This window comes from Electrophorus electricus, chromosome 15 (genome assembly GCF_041902795.1).
Source record: "Electrophorus electricus isolate QZ-2024a chromosome 15, ASM4190279v1, whole genome shotgun sequence".
Lineage (NCBI taxonomy): Eukaryota > Metazoa > Chordata > Actinopteri > Gymnotiformes > Gymnotidae > Electrophorus > Electrophorus electricus.
Window position 1 is genome coordinate 19,139,527 of NC_137511.1, and position 14,332 is coordinate 19,153,858.

General features: G+C 43.2%; 2 protein-coding genes across 2 annotated transcripts; one reads left to right on the forward strand and one right to left on the reverse strand.

The window, feature by feature from the left end:
* Positions 1–2,691: 2,691 nt before the first annotated feature.
* Positions 2,692–7,691, reverse strand: ppp1cab (protein phosphatase 1, catalytic subunit, alpha isozyme b). The gene is made up of 7 exons (XM_027009227.3): positions 7,352–7,691; positions 6,515–6,646; positions 6,173–6,403; positions 5,832–5,936; positions 5,202–5,425; positions 4,071–4,205; positions 2,692–3,731 (listed from the first exon to the last, which is right to left on the reverse strand). The coding sequence occupies exons 1-7, from the start codon at positions 7,404–7,406 to the stop codon at positions 3,615–3,617; spliced, it is 999 nt and encodes a 332-aa protein (XP_026865028.1). The 5' UTR covers positions 7,407–7,691; the 3' UTR covers positions 2,692–3,614.
* Positions 7,692–8,704: 1,013 nt separating this feature from the next.
* pelo (pelota mRNA surveillance and ribosome rescue factor) lies at positions 8,705–14,290 on the forward strand. Its single transcript, XM_027009194.3, has 13 exons — positions 8,705–9,040; positions 9,705–9,797; positions 10,062–10,212; positions 10,440–10,530; positions 10,799–10,962; positions 11,210–11,270; positions 11,453–11,614; positions 12,300–12,346; positions 12,477–12,550; positions 12,773–12,844; positions 13,017–13,091; positions 13,288–13,319; positions 13,444–14,290. Exons 1-13 carry the CDS (start codon positions 9,000–9,002, stop codon positions 13,539–13,541), a joined length of 1,161 nt encoding a protein of 386 aa, XP_026864995.1. The 5' UTR covers positions 8,705–8,999; the 3' UTR covers positions 13,542–14,290.
* Positions 14,291–14,332: the final 42 nt, after the last annotated feature.

Below are 14,332 nucleotides of genomic sequence, written 5' to 3' on the forward strand. Positions count from 1 at the left end.
AACAGTTCCTGCAGGTGGCCAACAAAGACAGTAATTTATTGGTTGCTGACATGGACAACTGCATGTGAGTATGTTGATTATGCTCTGCGATGTCTCACACAGCAGAACAGAGCAGTACAGTGTTTTTCAACCCAGTCCTCCTGGCCCCAATCAGCTAGTTAAACATTCAAATAGAAAATAAAGATGCCGACTTCATAATTAGTTAAAGAGAATAGCTAGTCCCGTCCTTTATCGCAGGTTAATGTTAACGTGCATTATTGAGGCACGCTCCAGAGAATATCTAACAATCCCACAAAGAACCCACATTTTTATACATTTATCAGAAGTAATTCAGCCCACCTTTTATTGCATATTGGTGTTTGCATTCTCCACCATTATATCCAAACCATACATTAGTCAATATATGCAAACTGATATTCAATATCCACACCAGTTGGAACCCGGTTCCACTACATACCAAGAGAAGACTTCTCTTGACCTTATCGTAAAGACTGTTTTTCTATACAGTCCTGAGCCTGGTGGAGAGATGATATATCTACACTGATGTCTGCTGAAGCCTACCCACGACCCTTTGCAGAAGCCTGCAGAGGCCTCTGCCCTGTACACAAATCATTCTGAAAGGACAGAGTCTCTTTACTCCTTTATGTTTTGTTATTAATATGTCTAATTCAATGTTAACACTCTTTTTTATTACCTTAGCACCTATACAAGGTATTCCATGCTCTTCCATGGACAGAGCAAAACCACAAACACCAGGACAATGTTGCCCTGGTGTTCCGGCTATTTCCATCTTGGATGTGCTCGATCAGTCTAGCTTTCTAACTCACAGTACCCAATGTACTCTTGCAGTGCTGATTTGTGTCCAATTGGATTTAATTATTTGAGTGTGCATTCTGAAATATTTAACATCCTAACTATTTTACATGTCCATATGTGGTTCAGCTGCATCTTTCCCAGGCCCAGAATGAACCTGTCAACCCGTATCCCAATAAGAGCACAAAGATCATCCAACCTACATCCATGCCCATGCTCAGGGAAGTCTGTCTCCAGTATAGTGGCAGAATCTGTCTCCCGTGCTGGAGGGGCCAGAGCCCAACATAGTTTAGTGAGTTAAGCTTTAACATTTTTCCACAGCCAGCAGACCTCTGAGACAAGTAGATCATCTTCCAGCATTTCTCTATGTGTTCAATTGAACCAGCTCAGAGCCAAGTGATCATAACTCAGATCATAATGGCTAGTAATACAGAGGCACCAGTACTGTGGCAGAATCTGTCTCCCGTGCTGGAGGGGCCAGAGCCCAACATAGTTTGGTGAGTTAAGCTTTAACTTTCTTCCCCAGCCAGCAAACCTCTGAGACAAGTAGATCATCTTCCAGCATTTCTCTATGTGTATAGCATTTCTCAAAGCCTGGGTTCAGACAGCTGGTGTGCTGCTTGAGCACCTGCACACCTGAATACCCTCTGTTCAGTTCAGCTGCATGGAGAGCTAACCATGGCCATATCTCACCAGCCTCTCAGCTCAGGTTTCTCCATATAATATGCATAGCTGTGAGACAGGATGATCAATGAAACGTGTTCCCCAAACTCCATGCAGCTCCTGGTCTGGAAAATCCTCAGCCAGAAGAATACTAAAGTGTTTATCATTCTGTTAAACTCGTTCTTCCCTGATTATGTGAGTTTCAACTGCAGTTCAACAGTCCACTCACTATCTCCTTCCCTGCTACAACATGACACTAAGTAATCTCACATCAAGACCTACATAACCATATGGCCATGACGCATCAATCACTTTTACATCTTACAGTATTTCTACACTGCTGGCGTGTCTGACTAGGACAGCACGTGTCTGTGCTTGAAGACAGTGACAGATGACTTTGCCGTTGTCTCCTGGATGTTTTAGTACGAAACCTGAAAGGCAGTGATGACTCGACCTCCGAATTACTGGAGCAGAGCCTCATTGCTTTGTGCTAGGGCCAGAACATATACACACAGACTACAAGTACACAGGTGAGACAGGACCGTCAGATTTTGGTATACTGAAGCTGCATTGTAATTGTTATACGACAAAAGAAAGGACGACACACCTGCTTGTCTAGTTTAATACTATTCACTGCAATGGAAACACCATATATTTTTGAAACATCACAAATAGCCTCAAAATAACTAGCAATATTTTCATGGGAGAACACCTCTTGTATTTACATTTACAGCATTTAGCAGATGTTCTTGGCAAAAGCATCTTAAATATTTATAAGCGTGACAGTATGTGTGCTCCCTGGGAGTTAATCCCAGGGCCTTGGTGTTTACTAGCTCCATTCTTCCTGTTCTACCAGGTGAGTTTCAGGAGTAGTTTGGGAAATGTTTACTTCCATGGCTTTTTGGAATGGTATGGCTTTAAGCCAGCTCAGTGCAAAGCAATCATAACTCAGATCATGATGTCTGGTAACACAGAGGCACCAGTACAGTGGCAGAATCTCATTACACCTTTTTCTCTGTAAAACTCAAGACAGTGTTATAGTGCCATCTGCTGACCAAACGTTTCCTACAGTAAAAGTGAGCACATCAAAGAAATCACTGAAAACAGCCATTTCAATTGGGAAAAGAGTGGCTTGGTCATCTATGACCCTGCTTCCCAGAGAACCAAGCAGATGCCTTATCCAACTATAAAGAAACTGAAAGTACACAAGACATGTCAGTTTTGGATGGGAATTTTATTGGAGTTTCTGAAGGACTACCAAAAAAAAAAAGTTTCTTATTCAAGTAGTATGCTGTACAAACCTACCCCTCTGATGTCAAAGGAAAGAAAGATTTTCAACTATAGTTACACACTAAAGCCACTCACACCATCTGTGGGCAGGGAGGGGAGGATATTAAGATGAGAAAAACAACTGCAAGAACATTTGGTACTTTTGGACATGTGCTGGAGTGGCGGCAGCAACACACACACACACACACACACACACACACACACACACACACACGCGAGCACACACACGCACGCATCACACACGCGAAAGAAGGAAGTGGCTTAGGTAGGATAAATGCTAAGGCCTAAACTAGAGGAATGAGGACTGAAAACGCATTCACAGATACCCACCCATTAGACAGCGGCAGTGATAAAATAATTGTTTGACAGACATACAAACATGCACACACTCATCTACTCTGATTGCTTTAGGAGCTAAAGGTGTGTGCGTTCAGCTCTCCCCTGTCTGGGGAATAAACTCCTGGACCCTGAGGCTTGAGCTTGAAGAGAAATACTTCACTTAGGTCCAATAAAAAGATCCCTACTGTGGGATACACATGTATTAATCATACATCTATAACAAGGAAGTTAATCAGTTCAGTTATAGAAAGTGGTGATGGGATAATACAAAAAAAAAAAATCACCCCATGCCCTAAACCCAACAATTCACAATAAAGTGAGACTACACCAGTGTAGACACCCACAGACACACCGCTTCTGACTAGCACTCAATTGGTCAATTAAAACAAACAAAACCGAGGGGGGGGGGGGGGGGGGGTCACAGGCACTGCTAAGAGTTCCATGGTGAAGACAGGAGGACCAGAGGTAGCATGGTGAAGAGAAAGGGCGTGTGTGGTGGAGAGGCAGGGCTATTTCTTGGCTTTGGCCCCCTTGGCAGCATTCCGTGGTGGGGTGACAGGTCGCCCAGTTCCAAAACCCCCTGCACCCCCATACGTCATCAGCTTCTTATCAGCTGGTTTAAGGATCTGAGAAAAACACATACAATTAATAAACTGGTGAGCACAGAATAACAGCAAACGGGATTCATTCTCAGTGACAGGCAGAGGTGTTGGCATATAATGTCATCATAGTTAAGAATGGTAAGAGAGAAACAACAGAGAACAGAAAGCAACAGAGAAACATTAACTAAGGGAATAGCAGCTTTCTTTGGTGAATTTACTTTGCTGAAACCTGACTGCAAGAGGATTGAGGGGGCCTATGTGGACATTTCCCAAAGGTTTAATGTCCCCAAACTGTCTCTGCACGAACGCAATCAATGCAACCACCAGGAGACACCCCAAGATAGAGCAGGTGGGATGCGGCACCTGGAAGGAGCACATGAGCGTCTCGTCCACACTCATCATGGCCCCAGCGTTGTCAAACTCTCCGCAGTAGTTCGGCGCCGAGAACAGAGTGACAAGCTGACGTTTGGCAAAGAACTCGTAGCCGTCCTCCACCACCTGTGCGTGTGGACACACACACACACACACACACACACACACACACACACACAGTCAGAGAGGAAGCTGCTCTGTTTCAGTGCATTCACACCCCCCGCATGCACACACAAACAGGTTTTAGAACACAAATGCTGAATTTCTTGGCATTAATTAAATAATGCTTAACTGCACAGCTAAGACTAGCCTGTCATGCTAAGCTAATAGGCTGCCTTGATGGCTGAGCGCTGAGCACTGAACATCAGGTGATGGTGAGGGAGAAGGACGCCTAACAAAGATGAAAACACTTGTCCATGTTTTGACACGTGCCGTCTCTCCCTGTCATATAATTTACTGATAGGCAGTGCCATGCTAATATTTTCCAGATGCTGGAGCATTCCAAAATAACTGTTAAAAACAGGAATATTTTAAAGTTTAAATTTACATCCAAATTAGAAAGAAAATAGGACTTGTGCAGGTCATAAATGCAAAATGTTATATATACACACACCACATGATGATCCTGTTTAATGCATCTTAACTGCTATAGAACACACACAATTTATTGATTTTTCCAATTTTCCTGCATTCCATGAAAAAAGGCTGATGTGTTGGTCTGTGATGCAAGTTTCAGAGCTGTCAATTTGTTAGGATCTTAAAGGCTTAATGAAGCAAAATTTCAAACTGAGCAAGATTAAGAGGTTCTGCACACTTCACATACATGTTTGTAAAAATGTAGGTCACTGCAAATCACTAAATGTTTAAAAGCAGTTAAAGACAAGTGATTAAGGCTGGTCACATCTGAGAGGACATTTAAGAGAAAACTGAGGCAGACGTGTGAAGCAAATATTTGTCCGAGGTTACTGAGCACGGCTAAAATTTGGCTGCCTGATCTTACTTTGAATCATGGCTAAACTGTTTAAGTTCTCTCCACCTGGTGGGCCCTGCAGATGACTAAACGCTCACACAATGTATAAAACACACATATGTACACTTGTAGTGTGTGAAGAGCGCACACACCTGGTGTGCTCTACAGATGAGGTCCATGTCATGCTTGTGCAAGAACTTGGCCACCACATCTGAGCCGAAGGTGAAGGAGACGCCGCGGTCGTTTTCGCCCCAGCCCAGTACGTCCTTATCAGGGTCAGCCCACAGCAGGTCACACAGAAGGCCCTGGTCGGGTACGTCTGTGGGCCGCATCACACGACGCACCTGCTCCATGGACTGCAGGTCTGGAGAGAGGCCTGGGGAAACAGGCAACCATTTACAGAACACAAACACCACCACTACACTGACCATCCTAGAGGATTGCTACTACAGAAATAAATCCCCAAAGTGTAGAAACCAGTAGAGTGTCTCTCTCAATCATAGCACAGCCTAATACTCAGCTTCTATCAAAACTAGAGACATGGGCAGAAAGACATTAGCTGTAGCCCTTAAGATGAAGAGATGGTCATAAAATGGGTCAATGCTAAATAAAAGTGCTGGGTCAGACTCCTGATGCTTAAAGCGCCTAGTAAAGTGGGCTAGGCAACAGCGCAGGTCAAAAATATAAACTCAAGAAACTTTAAAAAACTGAGCATCATCTAACTAAAGAAAAAGCTTATTTAACTCACACAGCTTCTTATACTGCTGAGCCTTTCTACATACCCCCATGGCAACAGAAAATCTTCTCATCAACAATTGCTGCCACTGGTAAACAGTTGAAACAGTCTGTAAATGTTTTCCAGAGCTTGATGTTATACCGCCTCTTACCTGAAATCAGAAAGATGTTCAAATATAGCGGAGTTAAGACATTTAAGATGGTACAAAACCTGCATTTAACTAAACAGCTTAACATTACACTGACACCAAAGCTGAGCAAAAAGTGTACTTCTAATCAACCACAATGCTCCCAAGTGTTGCTCTAAGTGTTGTAATCAATTCAAATTACACACAAAAAACCTAGTTTTTTGTGAACATTTGTGAACATGCATTCTCTAGATACTTACACTCATCATAAAAACCATATATCCTGTTAATGGAGGCACACTCGTGGTTTCCTCTAAGAAGAAAAAAATTCTCTGGATATTTGATCTTGTAAGCCAAAAGAAGGCAAATAGTCTCTAAGGACTGCTTCCCCCTGTCCACATAGTCTCCCAAGAAAAGGTAGTTGCTTTCTGGTGGATAGCCTCCATACTCAAACAGCCTTAGCAGATCATAGTACTGACCATGCACGTCACCTAAAATAAAAAGGCAGAGGTGGTTTACTTTGTGGACAGGATAAAGTACGTTTTATACGCGTACCTCAATATTACAGCATCACCAAGTATTACTGCGTTAATGAAACTTACCACAAATCTTTAATGGAGCTTCCAGTTCAAGTAGAATTGGCTGACTAAGGAAAATCTCCCGGGATTTCAGGCAGAGGCCACGAATCTCATTCTCCGTTAGCTGAACATTTTTACCAGGTCTAGAGCCCTTGACTAAAAAATGACAGCTGGGTTATTTAAAACAACTAGCTAGCTAGCAATACCTGGCTACATAGTTACTATACATTCAGCTTTAACTGCTAATCATGATACATACTTTTACTCAAACACCTTGCTAAGTCTCTCTGAGTGAACCAATATACGATATTAGTAACAACCAAACTAGCCAGCTATTAAGCGACCTGCTATTTCTAAAACGATAGCACAATTATCAAGAACACATACAACACTTAAGAGAGAAGGGGGCGGTTATAGGAGAATCTAACATTAGATAACATAACTGAGCTATCTAGTTAATTATATACTATTTTGCAGCTTTATCTTGAATGGTGGCTTAGTTCCTACTCTTGCTAACTAGCTAGCAGGCCAGCAGGTCCGCGCGGAACATTAACTTTAACGGAGCCGGAGCGTGCCTGGCTAATCTAACTTCCTCATAGCTGTGGCAGATAGTTGGCTTGCTATTTAGCTAGCTAAACAGTTTACGACACCCGCTCCTTAGAAATAAACAAGTAAAGTTTTTTAATTAGCAAATGCCAATTAAAATGTTAATAAGGTAAGTATTAAAGGGCACGTTAAACGAATATATTTAAACACCAGGCTAGCCGACTATGGGCAGAGCAAGTTTAGCTAACGCTAGTCCTCATATATAGATAGCTAGCATGTTAGCTAACTAGCCAACATCCGCTAAACACAACTTACCTTCCAAAAGGCGCTGGATAATTGAATCAATGTTTAATCTGTCAGATTCCGTCATTTTAGTTAGCTTGTCGTCTTTGACGCGAGTAGATCCGTAACCCACCCACAAAGTGGTTTTATTGATACAAAAAAAACCCCCAAATGTATATTCAGTCACATTGCCCAGACTAATAGTCTGTTTCCCTGACAGTGCGCGCTCTGGGTCACGCGCGTACGCAAGCCAGTGCCGCGAGAGGAGAAAAGTCTGTAGGAGCTCGCGCTCAGTGTGGACGCCACATTCACTATTTAATTCCCAAAACCTTGCATGCTGTATCTGAATATATTGTCTTTGGACACGCCTGGAGGTCCGTCACGAAGCCGTAACTGGACACACGAGCGTCTGCTAACCCAGTGACATCACAGGTTTTTTTCGCACGGGAAACTAACCCTACGTTCAGACACAAATTAACTCTATATTCAGGACTCACGTAAACAAGCAAACACAAACAAACTAATCCTATATTCAGGACTCACGTAAACTAGCAAACACAAACAAACTAACAAACACAAACTAACCCTATATTCAGGACTCACGTAAACAAACAAACACAAACTAACCCTATATTCAGGACTCGTTTAAACAAACACAAACAAACACAGTTGTGCACAATAAAACCCGAGCTGCAGCTTTTTTTTTTGTTTGTTATCCTAAATGGCCTTCATGCTGTCCCTTTTGATTTATACGCATTTAACATTTTGTACTTAGCTCTTAAGTAATAGTGGCCCAAATTGAAAACTGCTGTCTTTTGTGTGTGTGCGCGGTTGTGTCTCACTGGGAGTACTCCATAGCCGTCAAGAATTACGAGAGAGAGAGAGAGAGAGAGAATATATATAATTATAAAAGTCAGAACCCAGGCAATGGTTTGACTTTTTATTTTTATTGGTTTATTTATTTTTATTAAAGTGTTCAAGGTGAAGTGAGCATTTTAAGACGAAGGTCGGGAAGACAGGGAGAGCCCACACACTACTTCTGATATACACCCACTGTCTGTAAAATCTATGGTTGAGAGGTGACGCACCTACTTCAAATTAGTCTACTAGTTAAATACCAGTTTTAGTAGGTGTGAGAGCAGGGAAATCCCAAAACTATGCGGCCATGTTAGTAGGACAGAGCCAGTTTGTTTGTTTTTTTATGTATGTGTGTAGTACGTCATAACTTTGCGTTCCTGACTAAAATTGTGACGTGATTTGCAGCATAATCGATTGAAACATAGATGAAACTGTCCTAAATCTTTCAACTGAGTAGCATGTAGGGTAATATAGGGTAAAACCTGCTTAAAACGCCTTCGTAACAGCTGTTTAATATCGGTATTAATTAATTGTTTCTAGACCAAGTAGCTCACTAGCTGTCAAGCTGAAATCAGGCATGAGAAATTTCGCCACCGCGAAAGTGTTTCTATAGTAACTTCGTTTAGCCAAATTCTCGCGTGTAACAAAATTCTCGCGAGAGTGGAGACCACAGGGTTATCGTTCAGCCATAACCCGATTCATTCTGGAGCGAGAGAATGACTGTTTGTCAACAAAAACGTTCGAGGAATAATAAATCAATGGATTAGTATACGCAGATATCACTGCATACGTTATTCTAGACTAATAGGTAAATTGGGTGACCATGAAGTTGCTTCATAAAGACATCGAAAAGGATAATGCCGGGTAAGCCTGAGCACATTGGCTAGCTTTGATAGCTATCTTAATGGCTCTGGCCACTGTCAACGTGGGCCAGTAATCCGAAACAGCTGGTCCGAAGCGCTGTCACCGCGATCTCCTGCTTTACGTTAACACAGGCGCTTTTAGTTTGTTTGTAACAGTAAGCTATAGCTACAGCGGCTGCAGGAGAGGGGCAAACTTATATAGGTCATTCCTTATTTTAATAGTTTAAAATTAGCCAGCGTGTGTGTAAGTATATTATTAGTTTCACGTCATAAAACTTTAGACGTATAGCGGGTGAAGGACCTCTGTCCGAAACGTCCTGCTTTTACGTAAACGTTTGTTAGATAATTTGGGGTCTGGATTAATGTGGATTCATTAGAAGATGCACAGAATACCCATAACACACACTCAACTGAAGTAATCGGGGATAGATCTGTGTGCTCAGAGTACATAATGAAAAATGAAATGAATAAACAAATGCCATTTGTAGTAGTGTTTGAGTGCTCATTTGCATATTTAATCATTCTAAAATATCAGTATTTTTAAGGCCTGTACTAACAGATATTAGTGTATGCTGCAATTCTAGTCAATCCATAACGACAGTTTGATATTCAGTCTATGACTGAGAATGTAGCTGAGCTGAGTGATCCGTGTTTTGCTCTTTTAGCCAGGTGACCCTGATACCCGAGGAGGCAGAGGATATGTGGCACACCTACAACTTGGTGCAGGTGGGCGACAGCCTTAGAGCCTCTACCATCAGGTAACTCACACCAGACATTCTGTCCCGCATGTTCCAGAGCAAATCTATTCTTTCCCATGTATTCCTAAACACCCCCTTCAAACAAATGAGAACTGTGATGACCTTACAAATGATTGTCAGACACGCCTAACAAACATTTTGAAGTAAAACAAAACAATTAATAATAATTAATAATTCTTCATTTTATAGTCACAGCTGTCTTCTGTAACATAATGTAGATGTGAGTGAGTAATGTCCTCATGTGGTCACCCATGTCGCTAACAGGAAGGTACAGACCGAGTCATCCACGGGCAGTGTGGGAAGCTCGCGTGTGCGCACCACGTTGACGGTGAGTGTCCAGGCCATTGACTTCGACTCTCAGGCCTGTCAGCTGAGAGTGAAGGGCACCAACATCGAGGAGAACCAATACGTTAAGGTATGTGCATGGCTGGACTTCTAAAGCATAGTGAGGAGGTGGGGAGTGAAGTTTATGTCTAGATTTTATGTCCAGATCTCAGAGTGTTGTGTTACTGAGTGGTTTCTGTATGAAATTGTGGCCGTTATTCGATGTAACTTGGTCTTAAAACTCGTTCAGCCAGCCACCAGCTGGAAGGTGGGATTGCTTGCTGTGTGTTGATGCTACAGCATCATTTCCTCTGTCAGATGGGGGCCTATCACACCATCGAGTTGGAGCTCAACAGGAAGTTCACTCTTGCCAAAAAAGTCTGGGATAGTGTGGTGCTGGACCGAATCGGTATGGACCATTCTGTAATAGTGACTTGAAAATTTCTTCATGTTGACTCTTGCCACAGTTTAGTTAATGGTTTTATTGGTTTCCTATAGTCAGATCGCTATATATTTACTTAATTGTTTAACATACATTATAATAATACCTTAATTGTTATTATTTTGAATGTAATTTTATGTATTTTTAATTTTTAATGTTTTTTAAAAAGCCACATTTCCAAATGCTAGTGAAGAACAACCATAACTTTGACCTCTAACCTGTCCTTGACCCACAGAGCAGGCGTGTGACCCCGGCCAGAAAGCAGACGTGGCTGCTGTGGTAATGCATGAGGGCCTCGCTAACTTAGTCCTGGTGACCCCTGCCATGACCTTGCTGCGAGCCAAAGTAGAGGTCACCATTCCACGCAAGAGGAGAGGCAGCTGTGCCCAGCACGAGAAGGTGACCTTTCCGACCGGGCATGACCTGTCACTGTACCCTATGACCTTTATCTGAAGGTCTTCGCAACTGCGGACTGGTGGAGAATCCTAGAGATTCAAGAATGAGCTGACCTAGAAATAGTTGTTGCATCTTCTAATCTTTGTAGTGAAGCCTACAGAAATGTTGGTTTCCCCATTTACTGTGAAAGATGGTGAGAGACAAAACCAGTGTGTACAGCCAAGATCAGAGTGGTTTCTCTCTCCATCAGGCGCTGGAGCGGTTCTACGAGGCCGTCATGCAGGGCATTCTACGACACTTTAATTTCGACGGTGAGAGTCTCCTCCTCGCACACCCGCCCCCTTTTCCTTTCAGTTGGTTAGCGAACAGGTGCCCACAATTGCGCTCTCTCTCTCTCTCTCTCTCTCTCTCTCTCTCTCTCTCTCTCTCTCTCTCTCTCTCTTCTTATCTCTCTCTCTCTCTCTCTCTGTCCGCGTGTCCCCCTCTCCCGCAGTGGTGAAGTGCATCCTGGTGGCTAGTCCGGGCTTTGTGAAGGACCAGTTCATCACGTACCTCTTTAAAGAGGCTGTGAGACAGGACTGCAAGGTGCTGCTGGAGAACAGGCCCAAATTCATGCTGGTTCACTCCTCTTCGGGGCACAAGTACTCGCTCAAAGGTGTAGTGGAGAAAGACCTCTCACCCTCTCATCCTCTTACCCTCTTGTTGTCGTACCCCCTCACCTCTCGTTGTCTCACCCCCTCACCCTCTCATTCTCTCGCCCTCTCGTTGTCTCACCCCCTCACCCTCTCATTCTCTCGCCCTCTCGTTGTCTCACCCCCTCACCCTCTCGTCCTCTCGCCCTCTCGTTGTCTCACCCCCTTGTCCTCTCGCCCTCTCGTTGTCTCACCCCCTCGTCCTCTCGCCCTCTCGTTGTCTCACCCCCTCGTCCTCTCGCCCTCTCGTTGTCTCACCCCCTCGTCCTCTCGCCCTCTCGTTGTCTCACCCCCTCGCCCTCTCGTTGTCTCACCCGCTCGTCCTCTCACCCTCTCGTTGTCTCACCCCCTCGCCCTCTCGTTGTCTCACCCGCTCGTCCTCTCGCCCTCTCGTTGTCTCACCCGCTCGTCCTCTCGCCCTCTCTCCCCATCTCTGTCTTCATCTCCCTTTCTTTTGTTTCATCAAAATGTTTTTTATCCTGTCATACCTAATGTAAAAAATGTAAAATTAATTAAAAGTAAAATTGAAATTAAATAAAAACGCTACTACACCTTACTGTGTATAGGGCCGTGATTCACGATCAACAAAACAACAAAGCCTGTTTTATTTCAATTTGAAGTTTTAAATGCTGGATATTGTCCCCACAGAGGTCCTGTCTGATCCAGCGGTTACCAATCGTCTGTCTGACACAAAGGTGACACAGCTGAACCTACACTACAAAATGTATCTTAATTAACACATTTACCTATTTGTGTGTGTGTGTGTGTGATCAGCACTCATAAACCCAGTACTGAGCTGTTTAGCATGTATCCATGTGACTACAGGCTGCAGGTGAGGTTAAGGCCTTAGAGGACTTTTATAAGATGCTACAGCATGAGCCTGACAAGGCCTTCTATGGGTGAGCCTGGAGTTTTATTATTTTATTATAACATTTCTTATTGTGGGTAAACGGGGACTTTAATTATTTGTGTCGTTTCCTTCCTTTGATCCTCCAGCTATAGGAGCTAGTTTGTCAGCCTCTGGGATTTTGGCTAGTTGTAAACTTTTATACTACCCATACAGTTATTGACGTGGTTAATGAACAGTGCCCCAAAACATGCAGAATGTTTGTGTTCCCCAGCTTGGCGCATGTGGAAAGAGCAAGCGAAGCTTTAGCCATCGACGTCCTCCTGATCAGTGACAAACTGTTCAGGTGAGTATTGGTTAAACTTAACTCTTAACCAATCAGCTTGGGTTGAACAAAATATATTTATGGAAAAAATTACTCTACCAAAACTGAATTACAAAAAAAAAAGATTCGTAGTGTTGTATGTGGCGATTGATTATTTTTTTTAAAAGTCCTTTACTGTTTTTTGTGTGTTAAGACATCAAGACATAGCGACCCGGAGCCGTTACGTCCGCTTGGTGGACAGCGTGCGGGACAACGGTGGGACTGTCAGGTGAGACCTCAGTCACTGTCACCTTTTTGCTTACAAAACTCAATGAAAGAAGGTGTGTGTGTGTGTGTGTGTGCGTGCGCATTCAGAGACTTTATATAGGAGTGTACTAGATAAAGTGTTAGCAGACTAGCAAACTCATTCTGTAGAGGCACTGAGCTGTTTATGAACACTGAATTGTTTTGTGTTTGTTTTCAAGGATATTCTCGAGCTTGCATGTGTCTGGAGAACGTAAGTATGCACAGAAGTAGACATTTTTCTTTTTTTCATGCTGTCCAGTTGACAGTGAGGCTCTGAACCTGCACAGTATAATTCTCTCCATTAATGCCCTTCACTCCTCCCTCCCACCCCCCAGAACTGACTCAGCTGAGCGGGGTGGCCGCCATCTTAAGATTCCCCATTGCTGACCCATCCGATGCAGAGGAAGAGGACAGTAGCTCTGATGAAGCCTGACCTTGGAATTCTGTTCAGCTGTGATCTTACCAACAGCATCATCTCACTGACAACAGCATGAAACGTCATCATCAGGACCCCACTACAGGGTTTATACACAACTATTTTCCAATTATGACTGAGTAACGTGCCTTTAATACCCACGGTGGTTAAAATATCAGCAAGGGTCTTAAACATCATTTCCCCGTATACCAGACATCGGTGTGATCCGTAGACAAGCGTCTGTAGCAGAGTCGCACTACTGCTGTCTGGTTCCACATATCATTAAGTCTTAAGTGGGGTGAATTTGACTCTGAATAACTGAACCACAGAAGAGCGGAATGTCCAAGTGTGGCTATTCACACCTGTGTCTTGTGACCCAGCCCACCATGTAGCTAAGAGCTATGGTGCCTTCAGCTGGGGGTAGTCTGTGGGGTGTAGCCATGGTTTGTGGGGAGGGGCTTTGCAACACACAAAATGAACAAGGAACAGCAACAGAAAAAAGCAACAAAGCTTTTCAGCATTTTTGTTTGACCAAGTTTCAGGTCCAGAGGGTGGGGTGAAATGTATTACTGTTTTCCATAACAGGTTAATCTCACCAACATATTTGGAACCTTAATAAACTTGTTAAAAAGAGGGTCGTCTGGTATCTGGGTGCCAAATATGGACTTTGCAAAAATGTAATTATATTCACCAAATTAATTTTTTTGTAGCACTTTTTCATTTTGAGTGTATATAAGCGTTACTTTGAATAAATTGGTTGCAGGTGATCTTGTTTTGACTGGTGTTTAAATATGTTGGTGTGTTATTTC